At 47.5% G+C, this 15,974-nt stretch overlaps 1 protein-coding gene across 2 annotated transcripts in view; it reads right to left on the reverse strand.

The window, feature by feature from the left end:
- Positions 1–4,563: 4,563 nt before the first annotated feature.
- Positions 4,564–15,974, reverse strand: part of LOC141273147 (membrane-spanning 4-domains subfamily A member 8-like) — a 177,446-nt gene continuing 166,035 nt past the window's right edge. For both annotated transcript variants that reach the window (XM_073684591.1, XM_073684592.1), the window contains one exon: positions 4,564–6,097. In XM_073684591.1, the coding sequence (XP_073540692.1) occupies positions 5,951–6,097 (147 nt within the window). In that variant the 3' untranslated portion in view covers positions 4,564–5,950. The remainder of the gene's footprint in view (positions 6,098–15,974) is intronic.

Here is a 15,974-nt window from a genome sequence, read left to right on the forward strand (position 1 = left end):
AGCCTGCGCCCCTGTTCCGGATGGGACTGCCACCTAGCGCAGCCACAAGACCCCCGGCCTCGTCGCGAGGCCGAGTGCCCCCGGGCGCTGCTCCAAGATTAGGTCCCCCCACTATACCATCGCTGGGCGTGGACCTATTGGCACATCACACCGGTCCGGATGGACTGCCGCTGGAGTGGCCGGCTGAAGTGACCGGCAATCAGCCATGGAAGGCCCAACCCCCGCGCGAGCCTCTGATACCGGCTCCTGAACCCGTCGAGGTCACCCTACCCCCACTGGAGGACGTCCAATTTGCGTGGGACCCCACTAGCGAGAACTTGATGGGGTTCTCTCAAGAGACCCGGGCAGATGCGGTCCGTCGTCTGGAGGCCTGTCATCAGCAACTGGCGACCTTTGAGCGGGAGCGACGAGAGAGGCGCGTCAGAGAGGAACGGCTCCAAGCCCAGAGTGCTGGACAAAAGCGCAAGGCCCGCCAAGACCCCCAAGCAGCCCGTGGTCCCCGAATCACCGGGACCATAGTCAAGTTCCACATGGAGAACGGCTGGGGCTTCATCAGGGGCCCAGAAACCGCAGGCGACATCTTTGTGACCCGCAGGGACGTGGAGAGTCATCTACCTGAGGGACATCGTGGCCGTGACCTATACCCTGGTGATGTGGTCGCCTTTACCCGCCACGTAGGTGCAAAAGGACCATACGCCCTACATGTCCATCGGCTCACCGAGGAGGAGCTACAATACCGCGGCTATGAGGAGAGCCAAGAGGACCCGGACGGGTCTGAAGAACCATATGAGGAGGAAGAAGGAGCATATGGAGGACACCGCTACTAGTAAGTAGCAAAGTACCTGTGTACATAGTTACCCGTCAGGGTATCAGAACTGTTTTTGGGACTGTTCCCGTCTTGAAAGTGTGGTCCCCGTTGGGACAAATATTGAACTGTTACCTGTGTGCCCCTCATCCCCTACCAGGCTGAGGACTGTGAGCAGCCATTCCCTTCCCAAAACTGGCCGAGGACTGAGAGCGGTCAAATCCCTTGTATATAGTTGCGCTTCCTAAAGCGCCCCCTACTGGTTTTATACAAAAACCGCAACGTCTACCTCAAGATTTACTAGACTGTTGCACCTTTACCTGGTCGCAAGTTGCACCGCGGCCATGATCCAAGAATCCAAGAATGCGCTTTACTTAAAAATGTTTTACATGAGAAAGTTTAATATGCTGCTAGGTGATAATGCAAATGTTTTACAAGGTGTTTATATGACAAAAGAGTTCCAGAGGCATTAGCAAAGTGTTTTGTCATAGTGACAAGAAAAGAAAAGTGTTTCCCATAAAGGGAATTGAACCATGTTGCCTGCTTTCTGATGTGAAAAGTTTTAAAAAAGTTTTGCATGTCCTGTAATTAACTGTTTTTGCTCTTTTCCAGCCCGAGGACGTGCTGTGCTTTACCAGGGGGGAATGTAGCGCCCCGAGGGTTCGGCCGCTACAGGGGTATTGCACCTCAGTCCAGAGGTGTGATATTCCACTCCCGGGTAAGGATGGAGTATGGACCAGGGCTCAGTTAGCTGCATACAGCACACACACCCCATTTCCGAGGGACAGCTCAACGGTGCTCCCACTAGACATAAGTGCAGGCACGACCGACTATGTCCCCGCCTGGAGTGGGGAGGGGGGTGGAACACCCAGTGCTGTAGGGGCAGATAGGGGTTGGTTCCTGAGCGTAGGAAGGAGCCCATTGGTTGCTGGTCACCTGGGCTCATGGTCAGAGGGAGGTATAAAAGGTGGGCACCATCTTAGATCTAGGTTCGTTCGTTCGGTCAGTTCAGCCAGAGGAGAAGACAGGGAGTAGAGGCTCTGTAGGAGCTCTACTCCAGGAGGGCCTAGTGAGAGGCCGAGGAGGAGGTGAAGGGGAGCTGGGATTTTGGCTCATCTCAGCTCCAAGAGAACGGAACAGAAAGGAACAGAAAGAAACAGAGAAAGAGAAGGAGAGACAGAGAAACAGAAGGGCTCAGGAACAAGAAGGTGGAAGGGACCCTAAGAACCCACGAGATTCCAGGGTGCAGGGTCAGGCAGATTAAGGGTACCGGATCCCAAGTTGGTGGAGGAGAAACTACCCTCAGCCAAAGACCGGTCGTCGTGAACATCTATTGGTGCGACACCTCATCAAACCTGCTAGGAAGGCACCATATAGGACAGCGGAGGACGGGGCCCACGTTTAACCGCACAAGTCCGCGGCAGCCGGACAAAAGTGGGTCACTGGTGAGGCAGGCCAGAGAAAGGATTAAAGGGGGTCCTGTGCCATGCTCCTGAACTGCCTGGGAGTTGACCGAGCCCCTCACCTGGTGGACGCAGCACGGCTCGGGCGGTCACTGCCGACGGAAGTGACCCGGAACAAACAAACTGTGAGTAAAGACCCTGGACTGTAAATTGTTGTCCGTGTGCTCCTTCGCTCCTCCGGCACTAACGGTACTGGGACCTTCACCACCATCACTCCCACCATCCACTACACTGCCCTGGGGCCGCAGTCTTCCCGTGGGGAGTCACACTACCCTAGCTGCACACCTCATCAGCCCCAGCGGTCTGCATGCAGCGGCGGTTCCTAATAACCGCAATCCACGGGTGGCGTAGTCGGACATTATCTGAAGCACGTAGCAGACTACCATTGGCCTGACCACCCTGAGCCGCGGGACCGGGCCGCCACCACTACTTCCCCCATCGTTCCCCTATCGCCCGGATCCGCGTGCCCCACAGCCCAGGGGGCGAGTCACTTGCATACCGATTACCCTTATATAGTAAAGAGTGTATATGGGACGGCTATGGAGCATGTAGCCACATCATCCCTATATAGTGAGAATAATAATACATATACTGTATATTGAGGCTAATACTCTGGATATACTAGATATGTATACATAAGTAAACTGCATCGGGGGCCTGAATACAGGTCACACATATATAATGGGCAATGATCACTTTCATACACAGGATCTGTACACATAGCATGGTCCGTATATAACAGATTAACATATATAGTGAGTAATGATTACTTTCATACACAGGATCTGAACGCATCCATACTTCATACATAGGAAGGGGAGGGGGGTTAATATACATTGTCCTGACAGGAATGCAGCTTCTCCTCTTACATGCATTCTTACATGTACCATCCCCCACCCCGCCTGTTCCTCTCTCACCAGTCTCTAATAAATGTGGCTGCTCAGCCCCAATATAGAGAGCATGGTATTGGCAGACACTGTATGAAACCATATGTGATGTAGGAGCTAATGCTACATTAGTACATGATGTCTGAAGTGAATGTGGTCATATCAACAGTAATATGAGGGTGATGTCCTAGTATTATACTTTCTTGAGGCTGCAGATGATGTTCCTGATGTGTGCTCCAGGGAGATCATGCTGAGGGGTCGCTATGGATGCTGCAGACGTGGGGCTGGAGAGAAGGGAACAGTTGGGAATACACGTGGGGCTGCTGGAGAGAGGATGGGGCTGGAAGGGAACTCAGCAGCAGAGGGACACAGAAGCTGCTGCGACGGTGGGGCTGGGAGCCAGGAGCTGAAATTCAAGCAGGACAGGGGGGAGAGAGCACATGGGCAGGGGCCAGGGGGAGAGACAGAGGGGCAGGGAGAGAATGCATTGCCAGGGGGCAGGAGAGAGACAGAGGGACACAGAGGATGCTGCGATGGTGGGGCTGAGAGGCAGGAGCAGGGAGAGGCAAGAGAAGAGAGAAAGAGGAGAAGCAATCTTATCTGTGTCCAGGGAGTGGAGGGATCTTGTGTTGTCCCCTGAAAATGGTGAAAGAGACGAGGCAACTCCTCCAATGGCTTTATAAGTGGCCCCCACCCCTCCCTATACCTGTCTCCACCTATGCCGCATCCCCGCTGCCTTAGGCTGTTGCTCCAGCCTTTTCTTTTTTGAAAATGAATCATTGCAGACTTTTATGTACTGAAGGTTGATGCCATTGATTAAAGCTGCCATACCATCTTGTCTGCCTGGATGACTATCCACTGACTGTCGCCTGTACCGTTCAGCTGCCTCCAGTGCTGATGGATCACACGCTGCCAGGCTACTCCCTATCCATCATGACATCTAAACTATAGTACTTCTGCTGCGGGGGCTAACATTGCTGGCCCTATATTGCCAAGCATCTCCTTGCCTATCCCATTTGAATTTTCTGCCATGCTGTTCCTGCTGTAGCCATTGCACAGCCATGCCAACCAAACATCTCCTTCCTGTCCACTGTGTTTCATATTGTTTCTAGCATTATGTACTGCTGCTACAGGCTGCTTTTACTGGCCATAAACTGCCAAGCCACTCCTTGCCTGACCCAACTATGCTGCTCCTGCCTTAGCCATGCCAATTACACCTCCTGGTTATACACTGTGTTTCAAAGTGCCTGACTGTCCTGCTTTTGCCGGGGCTGTCATTTCTGGCCCTAAACTGTTTTTGTACCCTCAAGAAACAGCTTTCAAAATAATAATAATAATTTTTTAAATGGCTTGGTGTCAAACAATCATAACTTCATCATATTCAAAACAGTACAGAAATAAGAGGATATTTTTTGGAAGGCTTGATAATTGCTTTATTATTTTGTGATTAGGAAACCAATTGCAGACCCTAAAAAATGGAAACTTTCTTACACTCGGTTGAGAAGCCACAACTTCTTCACATTCTAAACAGTGCAACCAGAAAAAAAGAGGGATAATTTTTGGACAACTTAATAAAAAGCCTTTATAATTGACTAATCATTTTGTGATTAGCAAACCAGTTGCGGACCCCCCAAAAAAGATATTTTTTTTTACTTCTAGCTGAAAGGCCATTACATGTACATAGTCAAAACAGTACAGTACATCCGTTTTGTCTTCATAAAGGGATAATTTTTGGATGCCTTCTGAAAAATCTATGAAAAGCTATTGTTTCTTCATTTAGCAAACTGCAAACCTTTTTATACTCACCATACAGGGATAATTGTTGGACCCAGCCATATGAAAATACCACACTTTCTTCCATTTGCAACACCTGCCTATAAACATCAGTAATTCATGCATCTGCCCCCTCCCCAAAGAGTATAATTTTTATAGCATTTATACAATTTAAGTAACTTAAAAAGTTTCATACTGCAGTATATTGTTAAATACGGTGTTGGTTACCTCTAGCTACAATTCATTTTCCTCTAGCCAGATAGGTGGAAGTCATTTGGACAATAAAAAGGCTGCGTTTGCATTACAGAACTGAAAATGTGTAAATTTGACTATAAGGAGAACTCACAGTGTTATACACATATTTTATAGGCAATTAGAGACACTTTAATTATGCAATTTTCCAAAATGTATTAGACGTGAATCTAATTTTTGAGGAAAATATTGCAAAATCGGCAAATTCAAATTTCAAGCAATCTGCTCATCTCTAATAGTAATATCAAGAGCTCCAAGGAATTTACATTTATCTGTCTGTTATAGCAATATAGAAACCACTCCTTAAACTTGAAGAGGTCTTTTACATACCCATTAAGTACAATAATCATAGATGTGCACAAATCTGCAGGTTATTACAACTTTAAGAATTCATTAAAATGGTAAAATCACTTAGAAATGTAAAACAGATGCATTAAAAAAAATCAAAATAGCACAATTGGTGATAATAATGAAGCTGAAGTAGCAAATAGATATAATAGATACAGCAATTCATCTGATCATACCCTTTTATAATCTATTTTTATTTTTAATAAGCTTTGGAAATAGGATATTACACATTGGTTTCAGCATTCTATCACTTATCTTTTGTCACAAGCAACCAGTTTTAGGAAGGTGTATAAACTTCAAATTCAAGTCCATTCATACTAATTCAATACCTATTCCAAGTTAACAGATAGGGTGCATTTATTCAATTCTTAGAGATTTTTTAAGCTGATTTGATGTGCATGGCTTAAGGGAATATTCTGTAATTAGGCCATTGGTCTAGCTTTGACATCTTGGAACACATAAGGTGGTGGTGCATTTTCTGGTGAAAATGATTGAGCATATCCTGCAAATGTGGCTGGAACTGTAGAAAGATTCGTGGAAACCACAACATCATTTTGGATCAAAAAGACCTACAGTGAGAAGAACAAATAGAAAATACAGTAAACATAAGGAACATAGAGAAAACATGTAACTTTTTTGGGTTTCCAATTTTTGAGGGTTCAAAATCCGTGGTAAAGATTTTGAGATGTGATAATAGGATTATATGTACAACTGGTCGTTTAAGCTAATTAGGTTGGCAATATTTGGGAGCATAGTAATTCTAAGATGATGCTGGTCGCCAACTATCACACCGCTTGTGTGATAGTTGTAAGTGTATTAATATACTGAGCGATCTCTGTCTTCCCCAGTTTGCAGCACTTCTCCAGTCCTCTTCTAGATCACGTGAGCACTCTTCCTCATTGCCAGCTCACAAACTGCTATGTGGGGTGGTGCTACTATCTCCTTTATATGCCTATGGAGTCTCAGAATGAGACACCATAGACTTACATTGTGAAAGCTACTTTGGGTCCACACATAAATCCCTGTGTAATTCAGTGAGTCTAAATTTAAGTCAGGTAACTAAAAAGGGGATTGAAGTGGCGCTGCAAAAAGGGAAAGATGGTGATCGATATGTATGTTAATGCACTTACACTTCATTGTATAAATAGACAGGATTAGGTAAAAATGTTGGGAGTGCTTCTTTAATCTATAAGACTGTTCACATAGACGACTACTTTATGCAGCATCCTCTACATCCATCCGTTTTTCAAATAGAAAACACCCATTGAAGTCTGAAGTAAGTAATTCACACATGGGTGCATTTGTTTTTGTTCTGTATTACATCAGTATTTCATTAGGATTGGCTTGTCTTCAATTTACTTTTGCAATAATTTTTATTGAAAATTTTAAAAGAGTATAGGGAAGAAAGGGGGAATAGGGTAGTAAGAGGTGAGGTTTTCAATCAGATGGGGGAAAGGGCAAGGGATATAGGGAGAACTTAATTTGTTACTGGCTTGCTATAGCAGAAAACAGTATTATAGTATGCAAATAGAATAAACAATTCAACTAAAACAATAAGGCCACGGCCCCTCTATCAGTATTTGGTCAGTATTCAGTCAGTATTTTTTCTCAGAAGTGGGAGCCAAAACCAGGTGAGGAATAGTGTTGAGCCACCCCCGTAGTGTTCGAGTTTGGTTCGGTTCGTCGAACACCCGTGTGTTCGCCGAACTGTTCGTCGAACACCTTTGAACACCGTTAAAACCAATGGCAGGCAAACAAAAACACATAGAAACACATAGAAAACACCTTCAAAGGTGTCCAAAAGCTGACAAACTGCTCAGAAGACATAACTAACACATGGAAAAGTGACAAGTACATATAGTCATGCGAAAAGAAAAGAGGTGGAGGAGTAAAAGGAGGGGGAGACACAGATATAGGCATGTCATGCCCTTCTAAAATCCAAAAAGTGAGAAGCCGACACGTTCAGTCCGCTCCTGCCCGTGCCACCTCCGTGTCGCCGGGTTTGTGCCAGAGCCGCGGTGAACCCTGACGGCCAGCCCCCCTCTCCCAATACTGGTGCCTGTCCGCTGGTGGGTCGAGCGAGCCCCCCTGTGGTGGAGGCAGCTCTAAGCTTTTTAATTTAAATTGTCTCTCTAATTTGAATGAATACACTTTAAATCCATTTACAAGGATCTATTGGAGGGCAAGTCTCATGCCAGCAGCCGCGTAATTCCAGCTCCAGTAGCGTCCACTAAAGCTGCTGCAGTTAAAAAGCTTTTATAAGGATGGAGCTCGGCTGTCCACCGCAAGGCATCCTACTGCCAGTCCCAGCCCCTATGCCTTGGGGTGCCTCCTGATGCTCTTCACTGAGTATCCCGTGGTCCCTAAGCATTTCCTTTGAAAAAATTAAGTGTCCAAACTACAGGTGGTGTAGCTTGCTTAACAGCCGGGATAATCCGCTGACTAGCAGAAACTGCTACTAGGCACAAAGTATTTCCTGGGCTAGATGCAGTTAAAAATTTGTAATTAGATACTCTCGTTGGATGCTGAGAAAGCATTCCATAGAGTCTCCTGGCGCGCCATATATGATTCTCTTAAAAAGCTTGGGGTAGGGGTCTAGGGGACCCTTTTATAGCCAAAATCACGGCCCTGTATCACAATACGTCACCTAGGCTGAAGATAAATGGAACTGTAGCACCCTGAGGGCTCGGTTGTTACAGAGGCATTGCACCTCACCCAGAGGTGTGATATCTCACTCTCAGGTAAGGATGGAGTGTGGATCAGGACCCGACACCTGCATGCATTACACCACATTGCCGTGGGGCAGGGCTACCAATATGCCTCTGAGATGGGCACGACAGTCCCTGTCCCTGGCTGGAGTGGGGGGAGGGAACACTGAGGAAGGGGAACCCTGTAGTGCAGGAGCAGGGAGGAAGCAGTTCCTGGGTGCATTGAGAAGGGAGTATAAAAGGTGGGCACCACTTAGTTCAGTGCAGAGAAGTCTGAGCAGAAGTGGCAGGGAGCAGGGGCTCTGCATGAGCTCTGCTCCGGAGGCGGGCCTAGTAATAGAGGCCCAGGCCTGGAAGAGGGAGAAGGAAGGAAGAGGAGCGGAGAAGGCTCCAGGAACGAGGAATGAAGGGATCCCAGGGGTGCGGACGGGCGAGTCGCCACCGCACGCCCAAATCCACCTGCGTGGAGGGGTCAGGCCAAAGGGGGAGACCGGTCCCCGAAACTAGTGGAGGCAGGAAACGACCCTCAGCTAGAAACCGGAGGCTCTGACATTTTATGTGGCGCAGCCCCTCGCTACACCCGCTAGGAAGGCACCACATAGGGTTAGGGAAACTGGCGCCAAGTTTACCAAGAGGAGGCCCGAGGCAGCCGGACAGAAGGGTTGGTAAGAAAGGCCAGACAAAGGACACACAAAGGGGGTCCTGTGAAGCGCTCCAAAGTTATCTGGGAGTTGTCTGAGCCCCTCACCTGGTGAGCACAGTACGACGTGGGCAGCCGTTACCTGCAGACGTGGTCTGGATAATAAGAACTGTGAGTAAAGGCCCTGGACTGCATCACTGACTCCGTGTCGTTACTGCTGCTGCCCTGCACCATCACCCCCATCCTCCGCATACACTGCCCTGAGGCTATACTCCTCCCGTGGGGAGTTATGCTACGCTCTGCTGCACCCACAACACCAGCCTCAGCGGTCTGCCCTGCAGCGGCGGTTCACTCTGACAGCAATCCACGGGTGGCGTAGTCGGACATTTAAACATCAAAACCACATAAATAGTTCCGCCACTGGTTTGACCACCCTGAGCCACGGAACCGGGTCGCCGCCAAGAAGACTACAACCACCAGCATCCACCAAAAAGGGTCCGGCTCCGGGTGTCCCAAGGCCCAGGGGGTGCATCAGAACATTTTCATCACCTTTCACAATCACCAATGGGACAAGGCAGGGATGTCCTCTGTCCCCTCTCTTATACATCCTAGTGACGGAGCACCTGCTCTCATCAATTCGCCATAACCCCAATATTAGGTGGATTGAGGTGGGAGGCACCGAGTACAAGTGCTCTCTATTTGCTGATGATGTCCTAGTATATATCACTCAATCACATATTTCCATCCCTGCTGTTATGGCTGAAATAGATCACTTTGTTACATGGTCAAATTTTAAAATCAATGCAGCGAAGTCTGAGGCCCTCGATGTCTCCCTCCCCAAATCCATATAGGATTCCATCCAGTCCAACCTTCCCTTTGCCTGGCCCTCACAGGGTATCAAATACTTAGGTATTCCTATTCATAGAGAACTCTCCCATCTATGTTATCTTAATTTTGGGCCCTTTATTGAACAACTCCATACAGACCACGGTTGGCAAGTTAGAACTGTAAGATTCACTACGTGAACCACTGGTGTTTTGTGGAAAAGCACATGTACACTGTGTTCCAAATTATTATGCAAAAAGTGTTTAGGAGTGATAAGGGAAGAATTTGTTTGTTTGTCAGTTAAACTCATTGATGGTGATGTGTGTCAGGGCTCTTTATATCACTGTAAGCAATTGCAGACACCTGTGCTAATTAGTTTGGCAGGTGTGTCCAATGAAAGGCAAGACTACTTAAGAAGGCTGTCTCACATTATTAAGCAGCCTACATTTTCTGCCAAAATGGGAAAGAAAAAGGATGTGTCGGCTGCTGAGAAGCAACAAATTGTGGAGTGTTTAGGTCAAGGCATGACTACTATCAACATTGTGCGATGATCAGGATGAAGTGTCTTGGCAATCAAGAAGTATGTAGCTGATTCACAGTACACACGTGTGCGTGCTGATAAGGGCAAATTGAGGACTCTTTCCTACAGGCAATTACGTCAGGTTAAAAGAGCAGCGGCAAAAAAGCCATAGCAGCAGACAAGTTTTTGAAGCTGCTGGTGCCTCCAACGTCCCCCGAACAACAAGATGCAGGGTCCTTCAGAGGTTTGCAGCTGTGCATACGCCATCCTGTCGACCTCCTCTATCCACTTCACACAAGCAGAAACGGCTCCAGTGGGCTAAACATTACATGAAGACTGATTTCAAAACTGTTTTGTTCACGGATGAGTGCCGTGCAGCGCTCGATGGTCCAAATGGATGGAGTGGAGGATGGCTGGTTGATGGACACCCCACGCAAACACGGCTACAGCGCCAACAAGGAGGAGGTGGAGTAATGTTTTGGGCTGGAATCATGGGGAGAGAGATTGTCGGCCCCTTTAGGATCCCTGAAGGCGCTAAAGATGAACTCCATAATGTATGTGGATTTTTTCAAACAGCACTTCCTGCCATGGTTCAAGAAGAAGAACCGTGTATTTCACAGCAAGATCATTTTTTTGCATGATAATGCACCATCTCATGCTGCACATAAAACATCTGCATCTCTGGCTGATATGGGCATAAAAGGGGACAAACTTATGGTGTGACCCCCATGCTCCCCTGACCTCTACCCCATTCAGAACCTCTGGAGCATCATCAAAAGGAGTGTCTATGATGGCGGGAGGCAGTTCACATCTAAGCAACAGCTCTGGGAGGGTATTCTGTCCTCATGCAAAACAATTGAAGCAGAAACCATCCAAAACCTGACAAATTCAATGGACGAGACAGTTCAGAAGCTCCTTTCGAACAAGGGGTCCTATGTGAAAATGTAACATCACCTAGAATAAAGTTTTGAGTTGAAAACTGTTTGATTTCAGTTTCTAATAACCTGCTAATGCTTATAATTTCAAAAATGACCATTTTTTTGGTCTTTATTAAAATGAAAAGGTTTAATCGAAAAGTTTGGGGGATCTAAGAGTGTGGCAACCCAGTAGTCATGATTACTTCGAATTCTGACAATATGAGGGTCATGTTGCAGGTAGTGCAGCAAGAAGGCACTTATGTGTCTTGCGCATCTCGGAGCCCCAAAATTATTTTCCGGGCTAGATGCAGCTAAAAATTATTATTAATTTTAAATCTCGTGGAGCTTAGTATAGATGGCCTAATAGGATCAGTGCTGCACACTGCTACAAAGCCCAAATTATTTTCCAGCCAAGATACAGATAAACATGATTAGTAATTTTAAATCTGGTGGAGCTTATTATAGATGGTCTAATAGAATCAGTGCTGCACACTGCTACAAAGCCCAAATTATTTTCCAGCCAAGATACAGATAAACATGATTAGTAATTTGAAAGCTTAAAACGGTTGGTAGGGTGATTTTAGCCAATCATCAAGCTTTTACTCTCCCCAGGATGACACAGGGGTAGAAAAGTCGTTTCGGATCCATGATTTGTTCATCTTTATGAACGTGAGTCTGTCTACATTATCAGTGGAGAGCCGCGTGCGCTTATCTGTCAGCACACCACCAGCAGCGCTGAACACACGTTCAGACAGAACGCTGGCTGCGGGGCATGACAAGATCTCCAAGGCGTAAGTGGCTAGCTCCGGCCATTTATCCAGATTGGAAGCCCAAAAAGAGCAAGGGTCCAGTGACACAGTCATGGCTTCAATGTTTACTTGGAGATACTCCTGTACCATCGTCTCTAGGCGTTGACTATGTGTCAGACTTCTTGTCTCCTGTGGCCTTGCAAAGGATGGGCTAAAAAAGTGGTGAAATGATTCCGCAAAATTGATGTTACCAGCAGATACTGTGGTTCTGTTACGGTTTGAGTGCTGAACACTTGACGGTCCCACGGTTGGCAAGTTGGAACTGTGAGATTCACTACGTGCACCACTGGTGTTTTGTGGAAAAGCACATGTAAGATTCTGCAACAGTCTCTGCTGATACTCCTGCATGCGTGCATCCCTTTCTATGGCAGGAATAATTTCGGCAAATTTACTTTTGTACCGGGGATCTAACAGTGTGGCAACCCAGTAGTCAGGATTATTTCTAATTCTCACAATTCGAGGGTCATGTTGCAGGTAGTGCAGCAAGAAGGCACTCATGTGTGTTGCGCATCCAGGAGCACCTAGTCCCTGTTGTGTTGGTGGCGAAGTAACAATCATGATTCTTTCCTCTGTCCTCTCCCCCCAACCTCGCACAACAGAAATGTGATCAAGGTCTCCCTCATCTGATGAGTCTTCCATCAGTTCGTCCTCCACTTCTTCCTGGGCTCCTGCACCTTCCTCACTAGTTTGGCTGCTACCATGCGCCCTGGTAAAACCATCTCCCCCACCCTCACATGCCTGCTGCCTTGGTGCTGCCGACCGTCTGGACCTTGCAGATGTTAGCCCTTCCGCATACAACTCCTCCTCCTCTACTTCCTCCACCTCCTCTTGTGCCACCACCTGACTCCGAATTCTGTTTAACATGTGCTCCAGCATGTAAATCACCGGAATAGTCATGCTGATAATGGCATCGTCAGCACTAAACATCTTCGTCGCCATTTCAAACTGTGCAGAAGGGTGCATAGGTCCCTGATCTGAGACCACTCCTCCAGCGTGATTTGCCCCACCTCTGGATCTCGTTGGCCCAGGCTATACGTCAGAACGTATTGCACCAGGACTTGTCGGTGCTGCCACAGTCGCTGCAACATGTGCAGAGTTGAATTCCACCGGGTAGGCACATCGCATTTTAGCCGGTGAAGTGGCAGGCCCAACGACTTCTGTAGAGATGTAAGTCGCTGAGCTGCGGGATGCGAACGGCGGAAGTGAGCACACAGTGACCGTGCCCTCTGCAGAAGGCCATCTAGTCTGGGATAGTGGGCTAAAAATTGCTGGACAACCAGGTTCAACACGTGAGCCATACAAGGCACGTGTGTGACATTGCCCCGGTTAAGGGCCGCACCCAGGTTTGCAGCATTGTCGCACATGGCCTTCCCTAGTTTCAGGTCCAGTGGAGACAACCATTCATGAAATTGGTTCTCCAGAGCTGACCACAACTCCTCAGCTGTGTGACTCACATTTCCCAGACATTTCAAAGTAAAAACTGCCTGATGACGTTGAGCCCTACTGCCAGCATAGTAAGGAGGTGTGCAGGATCCCTTCTGCGCAGTTAGAAAGCTTGTGGCATGACCAGACAGGCTTTGGGTGCAGGTGGAAGACCGAGAGGAGGTTGAGGAGGCAGAAGCAGTGGAGGAACTTTGACATAAAGAGGATTGACGCACAACTCGTGGGGACGGCAAGACTTGGACAGCAGCCCCTTGTCCTGCTGTCACCATAGTTACCCAGTGCCCAGTCAGCGACATGTAACGCCCCTGTCCATGCCTACTCGTCCAAGTGTCTGTGGTGAAATGCACCCTGTCACACACAGAGTTTCTCAAAGAAGCGGTGATGTTGTGTGCGACATGCTGGTGGAGCGCAGGCACACCTTTCTTTGAGAAGTAGTGCCGACTGGGCATCTGGTACTGGGGCACTGCGACGGACATAAGGTCTCAAAAATCCTCTGTGTCCACCAGGCGGAAAGGCAGCATTTCTGTAGCCAAGAGCTTGCAGATGGTGAAATTCAACCTCTTAGCTTTCTCATGGCTAGGAGGAAATGGTCTTTTTCTTGTCCACATCTGAGGGACCGAGGGCTGGCTATTGTGCTTAGACGGGGTTGATAAGGGTGTCCCCGGCAAACTGCCGGTCTGTGAGGAAGATGCAGGCGGACATGTTAGGTTGCCTTGATCCAAAGGTGGTGCTATCGATGTCGGACAGCGCTCAACACCAGCTGGTGTTACCACCTCCAAAGAAAATGATGACCTGCCAATCACGCTGGCTGTTGCGGGTAAAGAGGTGGCAGGTCTGCGCCCCAAAACAGGTGTGACTGCTGTCCCCCCAGTCACAGAGGATGAAGAGGCCGCGGATGCACAAGATATGGCAGACGGTGGTTGGCCTGGCCGGCTAGGCCGCATTGTAGCACACTGAGCTTCCCACTGCAACTTATGCTTCATGTCCATGTGCCGGTTCATGCATGAAGTACTCAAACTATGTATTTTTTGGCCTCTACTTAGCTTTTGCTGACAAATGTTACAGATAACACGAGTTGGGTCATCTTTATCGATCTGAAAAAATGCCCAGGCTATGCAAGGCTTAGCACCCATGCGACCTGAAGAGCCACCACGACTTGTGGTGAGAGGCAGAGTTGTGTTTGAGGATGCAGTTGTTGACGTGCTTCCAGTACTACGTCTCTGTCCAGGAAAACGCAACCTGGCCTCGTCGTCACTAGCATCTTCCTCCACCTCCTCTGCTGACCTCATCTCTTGGCTGACTGTGGGTTGACAGTAAGTGGGATCTCCAACCTCATCATCATCACCCTGTGCGTTATCACACCCATCGTCCTCAGAGCCAACCTGTTCCTGCCCTGACAAAAAACTAAAGTTGTCGCTCCAATCAGGTATTTGAGTCTCATCATCGTCTTCCTCATTGTCTCCACCAACAGGAGTTACAGTTTGGGAAAGAGGGTCTACATTATGGTCAGAACCTTCTGTGTCTGGCCCTGGATCCGACTCATAAAGATTCTGGGCATCAGTGCAGATCATTTCCTCGTCTGGATTCACAGAAGCGCTGGAGTCGACCTCTGATTCCCAGGCTATAGTATGAGTAAACAGCTCTGCAGACTCAACCATCTGTTCTACCTCATACTCAGACGGGCAGCTGGAGATTTGGGAGCTGTGAGGAAGCAAGTGCGATTGGGGTGACACCTTTGAGGACTGGAGTATTTGTGATGTTGAAGTTGATGTGGAGAAGAGCCCACTTAAAGGAGCACTTGATATCCGTTGAAGCACCTGCTGTTTTTGTGCCTCATCTGGAATTTGTAGCGATTGGCGTGACCGTAAGAAAGGGATCTTATCACATTGTCCGCTAAAAGAAGTAGACATTTTAGTTTGGCTGGAAGATGGTCTTTCTTCTGCAGATGTTACTGTTGCTTTAACACCTACCCCACGGACACAACCTTTTTTCCCCTTCCCAACACGCCTATTCCCCTTTCCACCAGCAGCAGGCCTTTTTCCACTCATTTTGGTGGTTAACTAATTCACAACTCTGGAGTTGTTTGCACAAAAAAACAATGGATGGGAACCGAGCAGAGCTGAGTGGCCAAACTGTGGTATTAGGCCAAAACTATTGGCTGGGTTAGATGGAGAAAAAAATTATATTCGATCTGATGGAGGTCAGTATAGATGGACTAATAGAACACAGCTAGAAGCCCAAATATTTTTTCAGAGGTAGATGCAGAAAAAAAATATATTCAGTTTGCAACCTGATGGAGGTCAGTATAGATGGACTAATAGAGAAAGTCCCACACACTGCTAGAAGGCCAAATATTTTTTCAGAGCTAGATGCAGATAAAAAATTATTTTGAATTTGCAATCTGATGGAGGTCAGTATAGATGGACTAATAGAACAAGTCCCACACACTGCTAGAAGGCCAAATATTTTTTCAGAGCTAGATGCAGAAAAAAATTATATTCAGTTTGCAACCTGATGGAGGTCTGTATAGATGGATTAATAGAACAAGTCCCACACACAGCTAGAAGCCCAATATTTTTTCAGA

Source organism: Phyllobates terribilis, unplaced genomic scaffold (genome assembly GCF_046119375.1).
Source record: "Phyllobates terribilis strain yellow unplaced genomic scaffold, ASM4611937v1 Scaffold_5__5_contigs__length_657084704, whole genome shotgun sequence".
In the NCBI taxonomy this organism is placed as follows: domain Eukaryota; kingdom Metazoa; phylum Chordata; class Amphibia; order Anura; family Dendrobatidae; genus Phyllobates; species Phyllobates terribilis.